This window comes from Coffea eugenioides, chromosome 4 (assembly GCF_003713205.1).
Source record: "Coffea eugenioides isolate CCC68of chromosome 4, Ceug_1.0, whole genome shotgun sequence".
NCBI classification, from domain to species: domain Eukaryota; kingdom Viridiplantae; phylum Streptophyta; class Magnoliopsida; order Gentianales; family Rubiaceae; genus Coffea; species Coffea eugenioides.
The window spans coordinates 3,256,653-3,270,871 of record NC_040038.1 but is presented as its reverse complement, the minus strand read 5'-3'; the positions used below and the strand labels follow the sequence as shown (position 1 = coordinate 3,270,871).

The window sequence follows — 14,219 nt, the reverse complement described above, 5'->3', positions numbered from 1 at the left end:
ATCTGGTCCAAATTCCACTGTGCAAAGATTTGGCGTGCACATAGAAAATAAAATGCAACACGTCAAAACAAATACATGGTTCAATTCATTAGCTAAACAATGCCCTTCATGCTGGGACAGATCTACAAATATTCGAGATAAATCAGTGATGCAAAACTACATAAATTTGAAGGGATTTAAAAAATGATTATAATCTACCTATAACTGGAACTCACAAAAGCAGTCAGATAAAGCAGAACCCCTACTCATCACAAAATCATCTCTATGAGCCTTCCACAGTGCTTCCATTAATCTTTCCCCTCTGAGCCCTTGAGATGTGAATACTGCAAAAGCCCTCCTACTTAAGAAAAGCGTTTTGTACAACCCCTTCATAGCCCGTATTGCTGCTACCATCTTATCCATATTCCCAAAGTACGTAGCAATGTAATAGTCGCTGTTAATGGATACATAATAATCAAGGGCAGCTTTTGTGTTTCCATGCATGCTTGTGAAGTCCTCATCACTAAGAAGGGTGGATTTTGTAACAGCATTAGTGTATACAGAGGTAAGCCCTTCAAGTTCCATAAGCCCATCTCCAGCGGCCAAATATATATTTGTGTTTGTAGGGACGGAAAGAGCCTGAAGAATGAGAGCAGTCTCATTTGGAGTGAGGGGACACTTGCCGCGGTTTCTCCAAATACGGGATGCTTCTCCAGCCCAGGGTTTGCGGTCCGCACGTGCTGCCTCTATAGCTTTTAAGGAGGTAGAAGAAAGACCAAAGTACTCACATTGGCTGTATGCAACCATGTCAGGTTCAAACCTCAGGTGCAGCGAGAGGAAGGGCTTAGGTATAGCCTGCAGAAGCTCGAGGCCCTTTTTCTCCAAAGAGTTAGTAAGTCGCAGAGCAGTATAACAAGCTTGACAAAGAGCAGCCTTTCCATGTAAAGGATACCTACAGAGAAGATAGTCATAATATCAAGAAGTGGGATTCAAATAAGTGAGTTTTGTTCAACATTTCACGTGTGCAGCCATTAACGCTTTCTAACACTATAAGAAATATAAATAGACACTTGAGCTTTACCTATCCCTTCTCTGACTCATTGCAGGTGTCATAGATATATAACGATGCTCCAATAAAGCAGGAAGTACACTTTCAACATAATCAAACTGGCCTTTTCTCTTGCTACAATCTACTCGAAAAGGTTCTTTTGATGCAATATCTGCAGGCAAATCTTTAACTACTTTAACATAGCCATTCATTTCTTGGATGAAGTAATCCACATCAAACACATCTGCAAACCCACTGAAATATAACAGAAAAAGTTATGCACAATATCACATGGAAGTAAACAGAAAGGAAAGAACTAAATAAAAAGATGCATTAGAGATGGATTAGGAGATGCATCTCCCCTGTATATTCAACAGAAGTTGGTGGCATAGTCTAAGATATCTCCTTCACTTGAATAGACAGCACTCACCTAAGATTTTTAAAGGCCAAGTGAAAAAAAAATCCTTAGATCACAGTCCAGCTGTGAGACTGTGATTAACCATGCAAAGGAAAGGATGAGACATTATCAATATGTTGGTTATAGGAAGAAAACTTCCACATTTGGCAGAAAGAAAATAACTCATCCTTCAATGTACAGACTCGGGTTGTCATAGTCCAAGAGTGCTTGTGAAGGATTACATCCCAGGGATGACTGGATTGAATTACATGAGTGCAGGTATTATTTCACTCCACAAAGCTCTCTTGATGAAATGCCACAATTAGCCGATCATGGCTCACAAGCTATGGATGACGGTTTAGATGTATTTTGAGTGAAAGAACTGACATCAACTCTTCTTCAAATTCCATATATCGCTTATACAATTGTCAGGGCTAATATAGGTGCTACAAAATTATCAAGAGTAAAATTGTGGGCATTATCTTGTGTATTGAGGCAATCTTAGGAACAGCATGCAAGAACTACAGCCTCAAGCTATTTGATTCTTACCTGAGCAATAAACTACACAATGCAGTCATGATCGTAAAATATGCAACTTGTGCTAATCAAATTGCTATACGAAAGACTAATATTGAAATGAATCTCAAACATGGAATGGTCCTACAATTGAGACAAGTTTAGTGTTGCCTTGACTGGCATCCTAGGGAAGTAAAAGTTAATATATAACAAAGATGCAACTCCATGAGTGGATAGCCCGATAAGTATTACATAAGAGCTTCACTTACCTTGATTCATTCCAATATGCGGCCACTTCAAATTTGGGCAAAACAAGAGTTGCATTAAGCAGTCGAGCAATCCCAACGCCATCGCAAAACTGCAAATTGCACAAAGCACATCGAACATGATGTTATGATATCATACTACAAAGGAAAACAAATGAAGAAAGCAGAGAGGGGCTGAAGTGTGAAGTTGAAAGGGAATAAGAAACAAAGGCCAAGTACTTACATCCCTTCTCATCTGATTGAGCCCACCATAGCAATCCACACGAATGTAACCATTACTGTGAGCAGGTAGAGCTGCAGCATATCAACACAAAAAACCAAATCCAAATGTCTGCATTGGAAGCCAGTCAACTTTGACTTAGAGAAAAACTAGATCATCCAAATTATATATCCATCATGAAAAGCCCATCCAAGTTATCTATTCATTTCCAAGCAAATCCCGTTTACCAGATACAGATTTACAAACATAATACCAACGAAAAAACATATAGTATATCTTCTCAAGGTTTAAAATTCGTGAGAAGTTCCATAAAATCAGCACAACCCATTTAGAATCTGAAAACATGATATCTGCACCCTAAAACCCAGAAAAAGAATATACTGAAACAAAACAGGAATTTCCATAATTGAAATAAAGAAGTCCATAATACTAACGAGAAGGAGGTTGTTGAAGCCACCATTTGCAGGGTCTCCATTCAACAACCCTTCGAAGACTCCAAATCTCCGGTCTATCTGAGCTGTTCAATTAACAATAACACGTTAAAATTTTCAGCATTACCTTTACAAAATAACAAGACGCTAAAAAAAAAGAACTTTTCGTAACTTCTAAGAAGTAAACAGAGAGTACAGGTGCACGAAGCCCAGGGGAAAAAAAACGAAGAGATTTGTAACTCACAACGAAGTAATACTATAAGGGGTTCCAGAGAAAGGAGAAGATGATGAGAACAGAATAAGGAACAAAGAGACTATGAGCACCACTACAATACTATGCAAAGGTTTCTTGAGCATTAACTCTATCATCTTTTTCTTTCTTTCTCTAATTTTTCATGAATTTAGAGGTCAAAGAAATATAACACTAGCTGTCTGTTTCAGATCCAGTAGAAGAAGAAGCCCCAGATGCCTTCCTTTGGTGAAATTCTTGAAGGCATGAGGAATCACAGATCCAGCAGCAGTTTACAGAATTAAAATAGCCGTACACTGTCCAAGCTTTTAACTATCCTCAGATTGGGTGGTTGCAAGGCGGACCAAACTGCTGGGAGTCCGAACAGTATCGAGTTCGGGTGGGGTAAATATTAGAGATTGACCCGTATTGTAATCAGGTCTTAATTACATGGTGCCTGCTGATAATTAGGGATCAGTATTTACGAATCTATAAATTACCCCCTAGTGACTAAAAGTCAACAGTATATGGGTAAAAAAAGAAAAGATAGTTATGCCCGTTATTATAGGAAATTTGTCTAATAATCCACTTTTATTTTCTTTTTCTTCTTCTTTTTTTCTTTACTATATTTGGATTTTTTTTCTGTCTCCATTTGCATTACGGTATATAAACCTCATTGATAATGTACTAGTTAACTTCATTTTATGATTAAATAGTTGTTGTTATTTTCTTACAAAAAAATAGTTACCCTAAATCATCATAAAAAAAGTGGTGTAAAATTATTAAAAATAATTTAAATGCTTTTTAATTTTGTTAAGGATTTGTCATTAAACATAAAAAATAGATATTGCACATTAAGTATAAATATTTCACTTTTATTTTATTTTTACTTTTTATTTCTTATTAATATTTTCTTTCGATGTTTAAAAAATACTATTATTTCGTTATATAACATACTTAATTATCATCAAATATTATGAAATTAATAACTCTAGATTTAGTAAAAATATTTTACATAATTTCTATATTTTATTAGGAGTTGATGCATCATAACAATTGATGCATAATATTAATAAGTTTTTTTAATAGGTGCTTAATAGACACTTGTTGTTTGTATTGTGAATTTTCACAGAAAAATTTTTACGTTTTCCATGAACACATTTTTCAATTATCTTTTTACCTCACATATATCGAATCGGTATAGTATATTTTTCTATAAAAAAAATTCTAAAAATAGCAATCCAAAAAGGGACATCTAAATTACCCCTAACCTATATGCCAACACTAACAATTATTAGCCTATTTTGCATTTAAAAGCATTCCTTATTCGAACTTTACATTTTCTAAATATTAAAACCTAAATTACATCTTAACTAATACTTAGTAGGCGCTTGATAGACAAGCCCATTAATTATATCAATAGAAAATACTTAAATTTATTAATATATGATATTTACTTTCTTATGAAAATTCGTGATGACCAAATGTTTCTAGCATGAAAGTTACATTATATATTTAACCATGAAAAGAAATTCTCTAATATATTATTGTTGAAGTTTGTATACAGAATTAGGAATGAAAGATAAAGAAAAAGACCTAAACACGCAAAGAAGAAGAGAGAGGAAATTTTTTTTTAAAAAAAAAAAAAAAAAAAAAGTCATCAGACAATATCCTTATAATGAGGACATTACCGTCTTTTTACTATGGACATACATTTGGCTTGAGTTATCGAGGGCAATTTATAGGTTTCAAAATTACAAGAAATAGTTTGCTGTCGAGCCGTGATTACATGGGCCCAATTTATAATTGAGCCATATAGAATACTAAGAGTTCACTTCTCGAAGTTGTTTTTGAAGTTGATAAATAAACTAGCCTAATTTGAGTTTATAATAATATTTTTTGTGTAGATAAATCAAATTTGTCCATTTTAGAGCTCAACTTGATATAATATCCTTTAGAATCTACTCCAAAGGAGAATATTATCAAGTCAAGCTCAAAGATAACCTCAAGCTTGCCAAAGATCAGATCAAACTTGAAGGTAATTTTAAAAAAAAAAAAAAAAAACTAAATTAGACTCTTTTTGCCATCCTTGCTCCCAACTTTTAGCTGTCACTTGTCAAAAAATGATAGCAAACAAGTTAGAGAAGTTTTAAAAATTGTTTCCTAAAAAATTGCTCTATTTAAACGATTCGGGGTGTGCCCAAAACAAGGACAACCACAAAGTTTTCATTTTTTTTTTTAAATTTTATTACTAACAATCTTAAACTCCCCAAAAGCAGTAGCGCGTCTGGTTAGGTCGCCAGATGAGCAGAGAGGGGTGGAAAGCGGCATATTCGTTTTCTAGGGATGCATGCATGGTGGCATAAAAATATACGTAACAGGCTGCAAGCCAGCAAATTTAAAAGAGGCTGAAATTCAGTTTTTCCTTGTCAAAACTTTTCCGAGTTGATAATCGAGAATGAACAAACTCTATGTCAAACAAAGTGGTTAACGTCTCATCAATTCTGGAAAGGTACATCCCAAAATTGAAATGAAACATTGAGCACCAGAAACTTAAGAAAAAGATGCGTTCAACTAATTGACATCTCAATGGAAATAAAAGCCTGAAAATGTAACGAAAAAACTAAAGAAGACAGCCTTGTTAGCTATTGAAAAATGTCTTACAGTTCTACCAAAAAAAAAAAAACAAAAATTGATTGATTCCTGCAGCTTTAATGAACCCAAAAAAAAAAAAAAAAAAAGAGACACAGCCATTATCTTATCAGCTCTGTTCCTCCACATTTCCAGACTGCCCCACTTTCCCTTCGTTCTCCCTCTCCTCTTGCGAAGCAGCCATCAACTCATCAAATTTTGCCGACTTCCCCAGCACTATCTCAATCTGCAACAGAAATTTCAGCTAATGTTCAACCAAATAAAAGAAATATGACAAGAAACTGAATATGCATGTCAAGTCTGTTTTGAATTAAATGAGATTTCTACTGGTACAACGCAATGGGTGTCTGAAGATCAAAAGAGAACAATGCCAAATGAAAAGCTATCTCAGAAAACCGGCAATTCAGTCTTTATCACTTAGAATTGAAACTTGAGTACTACGGCCCATTCACTAAACCAATAAAGGTTAGAGAGCTAACAGAGGAGTACTAATTTTCCCATTATAACTATTTACTTCTGCCAAGTTTGTAATTCAATACGAGGGAAGACAAAATGGGGCCAAGATATTGTAGTTTGTCATCAGGAATGCAGAAGAAAACTTCCCAAAACTCACACATTTACTATCATTACCTTAGCCTTTTGAACAGGTCGCCCCCTGGAATCATCCTTTATCTCCACAGTTGATGTCACTATTCCTGCAATAGTTTTAATTCAGAAAGAAATAAACTTCATCCTACCTGGATCATAACATCCATATCCACTACATAAATTTAAGTTTTGAAAGATATAACTGGGAGGAAATAACTCACTCTTTTCAACAGCCAGGCCATTGTTCTTCAGAATTTCTGCAACCGAAACAACTGTAGCAATTGCTGCGATATTACATTAGAAATTGACATCAGTGCTTATTACCAGAAAAAAAAATAATAGTGGCAAAGCAAGCAGTGCGAAGACTTCTAAAGAAGCAATCTCATGTTGGTCATGTAATGCACAATCAGGCACTGGTTCTTTGTGAAGTTCTAGCTTACACCAAATCATGATACGCTTCAAGAACATAAAGCTAAACAGTTGCAGCCGTACATATACTTCACAAGCTATCAAGTTAAAGATCATGCTTAGCTCGTTTAACCCATGTCCAAATCAACATGAGCTGATTGAACAGGATGTGAAACAGAACATGATTCCTTTTCAATATCAGGAGCGGAATGCCAGAGTTTGTCCATCCAAACAGCATCAGCTATAATGGGAAAATTAGTACTCCTCTGTTAGCAGAGAATCGCCATTTTTTTAACACCTCAAACAGTGTAATTTTTTGCATTAGATTTACTATGTTTCTTGCAGGCAAATTATAGCAGCTCGAAACTGTGCAATTCCGCACTTTCTTCTATACGCCAACTTTCAGTTTGGGAAATAGACTTCACAATACAGCAAGACAGGACAAATAAATATGAACAATTAAAGCTAACAACAGATTTTAATGGTTTGAAGAAGAAAGCCATACCAAGCAAAAATTCAGAAAAGGTATAGTATACAGTCAAGTTAGTTTTCAGTAGGCAATAGACATAGTTGTCACGCGCCCCTAGGTATCTACCTGTGAAATCACCAAGTAACTTTATATACGGTCATTATAGACATACCAACGGAATCCAATCCAATAGACGCCCTAGTAATTTGATGGACTATTTACATAAGACACAGGCTTAGCAGTTTTCCTAAGAAAAGGAACATTAAATGTTAACCTTATTCATGAGCGCCAGACAAGATGTTCTTTATTTCAGATAAGCATTCAAAATCCATGAACAAGATTCAAATCAGTAAATCCAAAAAAAAAAAAAAACGGATACATATATTAATTACGGAACGAATTGGCAAAACAAGCCTAGATTAAGAAAGTACCCATCCCAAGGGCCGAAAGCTCCACCTCATTGTGCTGCTGCATGTACCTCTGCAACCATACATCGTAAACCAACCACCAACTTTACATTACAAATAATTGATTTAGACACAAAAGAAAAAATTCAGAAGCTTGTGAATTTGAAAAAAAAAAAAGAAAATGAAAGGAAAACAAAAACTAATATACCTTGGCGAGGTTGACGTAGAAGAAGAGAGGCTTTTTAGTATTGGAAACTTGAATGCGATTCTTCTTTTGAAGATCATTATTACTATTATTGATGTTAATGTCGTTTACTCCATCTGTTATCTCTTCCATTTTTTTTTCTTTTGGTTTTTTCAAAATCTCCGATTTACGATGGAGGTGAGTCTTTTGTCAGACAGAAGAAGTGTTGATGGCGTTATTCCCTATTCGGGATTAGGGTTTGGGTTCGATTTGGGAAATTTGAAGACTGAGCCACGGACGTCACGCTGTGCCACGTTTGGGGAGAGGGATTAACAATTGTTCCACGTAGGTCATTGCTTGGACCTGGACAACGTTTTCCAGCGAAATTCCTTTTTTTTTTTTTTTTTGTTTTGGGATTACTTGTTTAGTAGAAGCTATTTCTTTCCTTTGTAAGATTTTAGAAAATTTTGCATGGAATTGAACCTCAATGTAGAGACCAGAGAGAAGAAAAATACTAGTAATTTTCTCTAGGTCACAATTTTCAACAAAATCTTTTATAAAACTTTTTTTTTATAAATGTTCATAACTTTTTTTTGATAAATGTTGTATGTGCATAATGATAAAGAAAAATCCAAATTGATAACCTTGTTACAAATTCAAACCGGAACGAATTAGAATAAGGATTGTGCTTTACTACATTGTTATCAGAATAGCAAGTAAAATTAGAGTTGAACTTTACAAGAAAAATTACAAAAGGCAACAAAAAGTCACAATATACCCGTGGAATAGACATATATATATGTGGGAATAGCTAAATTTAGGAAGTGAGGTCATTTTTTTGACAATCACATGCACAACACATATAGTAATACATCTTTTTATTATAAGAATTAATTTTATATATATTATTAATTCAGTGTATACACTATCACCGTTTGATGTTTGTCATCGGTTTAAAAAGCATTTAAAGGGTGTGTTTAAAACCTTTCAAAACAAAAGAAAAAATAGGGTGTTGTTAAAATTAGATAGGACATGTTAATCCCAAAAAAAAAAAAAAGAACAAGCGAACCTGCTAACAAATAGTACTAGTAATTTTAAGTTTAGCCCATTAAGAAAAAAGTAGATGGATGGATCTTAACCAGCCCATATCTGAACACAGATTATGTAGACGGACCCACCACACAGTTGGGCCTTCAGGATTGAAAGGACATTAGCAATGCCTCGCCTTAAGCCTTGAAAAACATCCAGACAACAGTCTATTCCTACCAAGTCACGAGCAACCTCCATTATGAATTCTTAATACCAACAAAAAAAAAATTAAAATTACTATAATCACTAATTCTTGATTGGAGTCATTAGTTAAAGGGTAGTTAATCCAAGAATAGACTAATTTAGACGGACAAACTGAGATGTGATCGAAGATTCACCTTCCCTGAGTTAACAAGGCGAAATTAAAATCGTCTTAATTAATTTAGCATACTTGATCAAGAGAGTAAAACAGAGGTTACGTACCAAAATTTGGTTATATTGCTACTAGCCTAAACGGGCAAGGAAAGTTGATGGAACAACAAACATACCTTATAGAGAATAAATTAAGAGTGTTTGGATACAAAACTTATCCCAAATAATATTTTGCTTGCATCATAAACACATTTTCCAACCCACCTTTTTATATTCTCAACCATCTTTTTATCTCACATACATCACATCACAAAAAGTGCTACAGTAATTATTCCAAATAATAGTTCAAATAATACCTTATCCAAACAAACCCGCGCAGCTGAACACACACACACATATATATATATTCCCATATTAATTCATCTATGTTAAGTAGCACATAATTTACTCGTCAACTATTGCTTCATTTGTTGAATCTTGAATCCTAGCTAATCATCGCGATCAATAAGGTAGTAGGGCTGTTGCGTGCTTGTGCAATTTTATTGGTTGAGATGTTGCAAGTTTCAAGTACTCTAATAACATGTCAAGTAGGTCACAGAATCCTCTCGCTCATCACTGCAAGTCAAACAAAGACGTCTTGCCAAGCTAGTTTGTTTGTTCTCTCTTCCAAGTTCCACCACCACCTTAACTCCTTAATCAACATCAGCAACTGTCAAGCTTTTTATTAATTTGTTTTAGTAATTCTTTTAACGAAACGTTAACCGAAAGAATGTGATTATGTCCCGCTTTCGTCATTTCTGAAAGCAAAGCCTGAGAAACAAGGCAACAATAAAACCCACCTGAGCAGGAAGTCGATGCCAGTTACTTGATTCCTGTCACCAGAGATACATATGCCACTAGAAAATTACGTAAACTTGAGCAGGTTCCTCTCTCTTGGATGTATGTGAAATCAGCCGTATACTGTCAAAGAGACCAAGCAAGCCACTAGCCATGACTAAGGCAGCTTCATTACGTGCTAATGACTGTCATCCGACAAATCTAATCAAGCTTCTTATTATAAAAGAAGCCACGTTGATCCTCCAGATGCTTTCTTCCTCGAATGTCATTTTCTTCTGTCGTACCTAATGCCAAACAAAAAAAGAGATTAATATTTAATTGCATCACGAAATATTTTCTAGAAAAGTGGCGACAGAGTAACCGCAACACACATATATATCCCAATACATTAAAGTGGAATAATAAGGTGGTTGAATTTTTCTTTTTTTTTAAAAAAATTTTTATCATATAAACTTAATGTCAGTGCTCATCTCGTAAAAGTGATACGAGTGACTCTCTTAATGCTAAACAACGTAGATGCACGATGGTACGTGCTTTCGAGATGCAGCATTGTATCTTGTAAGTTGCAACCTCTAGCGGAGCGGAAAAGTTAAGAGTGACGTCTTGTCCATCACTCCATTGAGCTTAGCCCTAATAAACAGAAACTTTTCGTACTTGTGAAAAGGTCAACACTAAACAAGCGACGAACTGATTCCGTCGTTTTCAACCTAAAGTTTAATGGGCAGTGCAAGTTGACATGGACGGACGTGTTCTCCTTCAATTCACCATGAAAGCAAAGGAGTTAGGTTAATCCTTGTCAATCACTGTCTGCAAATGTGTGTGTGTGTGTGTTTAATATATTAATTAATATATGAGTAAATCTTATATACACTGACACTGTATACACTATCACCATTGAATTCATGACATGTGTGTAAAAATTAAATTTCAAATTCAAATTTTACATAGTTATCATTTATCTAACGCTATCGGCGTAAACAAGATTAATCGTTAATATATTAGTATGAGTTTATACGGTAGAGTTGAGTGATTGAGAATGAATGTATCATTGTCATACCTAGGTGGCAAAAGCAATTATTTTCATGATCGATGTTGTAATCAAGGCCATGCATGTAATATATATAACCAATCTCTGTACCCAAAAGACACAGCATAGCCATGGAGTAATAAGGTAATTAATCATCAAAATTTCCTAGCCAGACACTTAGGACACGTGTTCATTGTACACATTTCATAGTGTTACTGGCTTGTTCATGTCTTTACCTATTTTATAATGTCAAGCGTCGGCGGGCGAACCTGCTGTCGCGGCCTGACCAGGTATCACCTGGTTTTCTAATTTGATCTCTTACAGAAACACTAATCACGACAAACAGTATAATAATTAGTATGATGTGTCGATGCAAATAAGTTTATATAGAAAAACACAATCGCAAAAATAACATTAGCTTAGGAGGAATTTCTAAGCGTTCTTTTATATCCTAATGTCCAGAGGGAAGGAGCGGCCAGGTTGCAGATAATTCTGTTTGGATTGTGAATTATTAGAGATATTTTTACTGTAGCACTTTTTGTGATGTGATGTATGTGAGATAAAAAGGTAATTGAGAAGGTAAAAAGGTGTATTGAAAATTGTAATGATGATGTAAGCAAATAAATTTAGGGAAATAAAATCCAATCCAAACAAGTTTGTTCATGAAGGTATCAGTGGATGATCTATTAATTTGGTCTTATTTATAAAAACATCATAACTGAGTTTATACAATTTGTATGATTCTGTCTAAGCCAATGGCAATTTGTAGATGAATCTGTCAAAGTACTTTCTCTGTCTCTTTTTTTTTTTTTTTCCTTCCCTCGTTTGACGATGGGCCTTTTACTCCTCATTGCCCATGTTGGTCGCAACTCGCAAGATAAATGTTCTTGAAAGTTACCTATTCACCTTTAAAAAAGAAAAAGAAGAGAAGATCAACATGACGGTTAACCTATGCAGCTTATGGATGAGAAATAATTGGAGCCAGAAGAGTGCTCTGGCCAAGTTGCTAGAAATCCTTGTGGCGAAATGATGACATCAAATATCGATTGATTCCTTGAAAATATTCTCTTTTTCCAATTCTAACCAAGGAAGTGTTTGTTTGTTTGTTTGTTTTGATCAAATGGAAGGGAAAGGAAACAAATGGAAATAGAGGAATAAGATTTTGACGATTGGATTGGTTTTTGAGGAAGGAAAGAAAAGGATTGAGAAGAAAAAGAAGGGAAAAGGTTTAGTTATCTTTTCTGTCTAAAAGTGGACGGAAATGGAGAAAAAGAACATTAAAATTAATAAAAATTTTAAAATTTTCTAAAAAAATCTCTTATAAGTTTACAAAATAGAATTTTGCTTGACAAGTTGCGTATGAGCTAGCTTTAAATTGCAAATAGAATATCATGTGGCCAATTTCATCAATGTCAAATTCTCTAAAGTGTTTCTCTTCCTTTTGTCTTCTTTTTCTTTTATAGTGGTAGCATTGTATAACAGCTGTAAAGCAAAACAGAAACAAAAAAAAAAAACTCTTGGCATTGCCGCGGTGCAACATGTACTCCCTCGGTTGAGAAATAATTCGGACCAATGGTGTTAATTTTAAGATATCTAGATCTTCTGCCGTTACAATTGAGATGAAGTGATTTATAATTTAATGGTTGAGATTAAAGCTTTTGGACACAAATTTTAACAAGCAGTAAAAGTGATATTGTACTTTTATATATTATTATATGGATTAATCTTTCATATATACTGATAGTGTATACGCTTTCATCATTGGATGCATAACACATAATTCGAATTTAAATTTGAAACTCAAATTTTACGTATGTATCATATATTCAACCGTGATATTGTATACACCGTCAGTGTACATAAGATTTACTCTTATTAATTAGTGTGTAATTTAGTGTATACAGTTATTGTGTTAAATTCTGCATGGTAGGGTGCTGCAGAAGCCCTGGATCCTAATCTGAGTAGGGAATTGCTGTCATAACAAGCCAATCATCGCCGAGAATTGGTAGCTGAGACTTGAGACCCAAATGGGCAAATGCCTACAATCATATGGAATTGGTTCACAATAATTTTCTGCCTCCACCATCTTAACTTGCAGTTGGATTGTACGCCTCTAATGAAATTATGCATAAATCAGCCACTAGATTTTTCGAAACAAATGTTGATGCTTTGAGTTAAATTGGTATTTTTTTTTTTTTACTCGAAACGCACGAGCAAAGCCAAGGCTGATGATTAAATCATTTAATTGACAGATAAACCAATTTAAGTAACTTTTTCTACCTCCGACAAAAGTAATTCATTCGTGCACGAATTAATTTGGTGAAACGTTGAACGCATTTAATGAATTTCTTTTACTAAGGGGAAAATACGTAGACAATAAGTTGTTCAAAGTAATAGTAGTACTCTTTGAAGTCTACAATATTTCGTCTTTTCCTTGAAGGAAAAATCTTAAACTCTTCATCCCGATTTGTTTAAGAAAACTTGGAAGCATATCTACATATTAACTTCTTCTTCTTTCCTTTTTAACGTTTCACAGCATGTAGTAAAGATATTGCCTAGCTAATGTTTTAAGAGTTAGGGTCTGTTTGGTTGGAAGTAAAATGTTTTCCTTGGGAAAATATTTTCCGTGGAAGTAATTTTCCATGAAAATCATTTCCCTTTCATCATTTTCAGGTGTTTGGTTAGCTTATTGAAAATATTTTCTTACTTCATTTTTTTGGTGTTTGTTTAACTTTTGAAATATTTTTACTTTTATCTCTATCTTTACTTTCTACACATTATAACTACATACTTCTTCCCATGCAAAATTAGAAAATTTATCTCATTGTTTAACTTTAAAAAATCTTGGAGAAATGTATATATGAATAAAAAATATCTCCTTACGTAATAAACAAATTGTTGGTCATTTAGTGTCAAATATCAATCACATGCAATGCTTATTGTGACATATATCTTGCACTCTCACTGCTGAAAGTTTCTCTAGAAAAGAATGTCTCTATTATATATAATTAATTACTAGCATAGGATGAGTAGGATGAGATTTTTTTTTATTTTGAATATACTAGGGGGAGGGTTGGGTGGTACGGGGGAGGGAGTGTAAAAAAGAGATTTTGGGTTCGAGTCCTCCTGTTTACACTAAAAAAAAAAAGAACATACTATA

The 14,219-nt window shown here is 34.3% G+C and overlaps 2 protein-coding genes across 3 annotated transcripts; both read right to left on the bottom strand.

Moving 5' to 3' along the window:
- Positions 1-62: 62 nt before the first annotated feature.
- Positions 63-3,393, bottom strand: LOC113767335 (O-fucosyltransferase 13). 2 transcript variants are annotated; one of them, XM_027311388.1, is made up of 6 exons: positions 3,102-3,393; positions 2,861-2,943; positions 2,430-2,500; positions 2,210-2,298; positions 1,061-1,282; positions 63-931 (listed from the first exon to the last, which is right to left on the bottom strand). In XM_027311388.1, the coding sequence occupies exons 1-6, from the start codon at positions 3,224-3,226 to the stop codon at positions 199-201; spliced, it is 1,323 nt and encodes a 440-aa protein (XP_027167189.1). In that variant the 5' UTR covers positions 3,227-3,393; the 3' UTR covers positions 63-198. The 2 variants fall into 2 exon arrangements, with proteins under 2 accessions (XP_027167189.1, XP_027167190.1); XM_027311389.1 differs by lacking the exon at positions 3,102-3,393 and having other exon boundaries at positions 2,430-2,537.
- A 2,142-nt stretch (positions 3,394-5,535) lies between these two features.
- Positions 5,536-8,078, bottom strand: LOC113768703 (uncharacterized protein At2g34160-like). Its single transcript, XM_027313155.1, has 5 exons — positions 7,819-8,078; positions 7,635-7,683; positions 6,548-6,610; positions 6,369-6,433; positions 5,536-5,964 (listed from the first exon to the last, which is right to left on the bottom strand). The coding sequence occupies exons 1-5, from the start codon at positions 7,945-7,947 to the stop codon at positions 5,848-5,850; spliced, it is 423 nt and encodes a 140-aa protein (XP_027168956.1). The 5' UTR covers positions 7,948-8,078; the 3' UTR covers positions 5,536-5,847.
- Between the last annotated feature and the right edge of the window lie 6,141 nt (positions 8,079-14,219).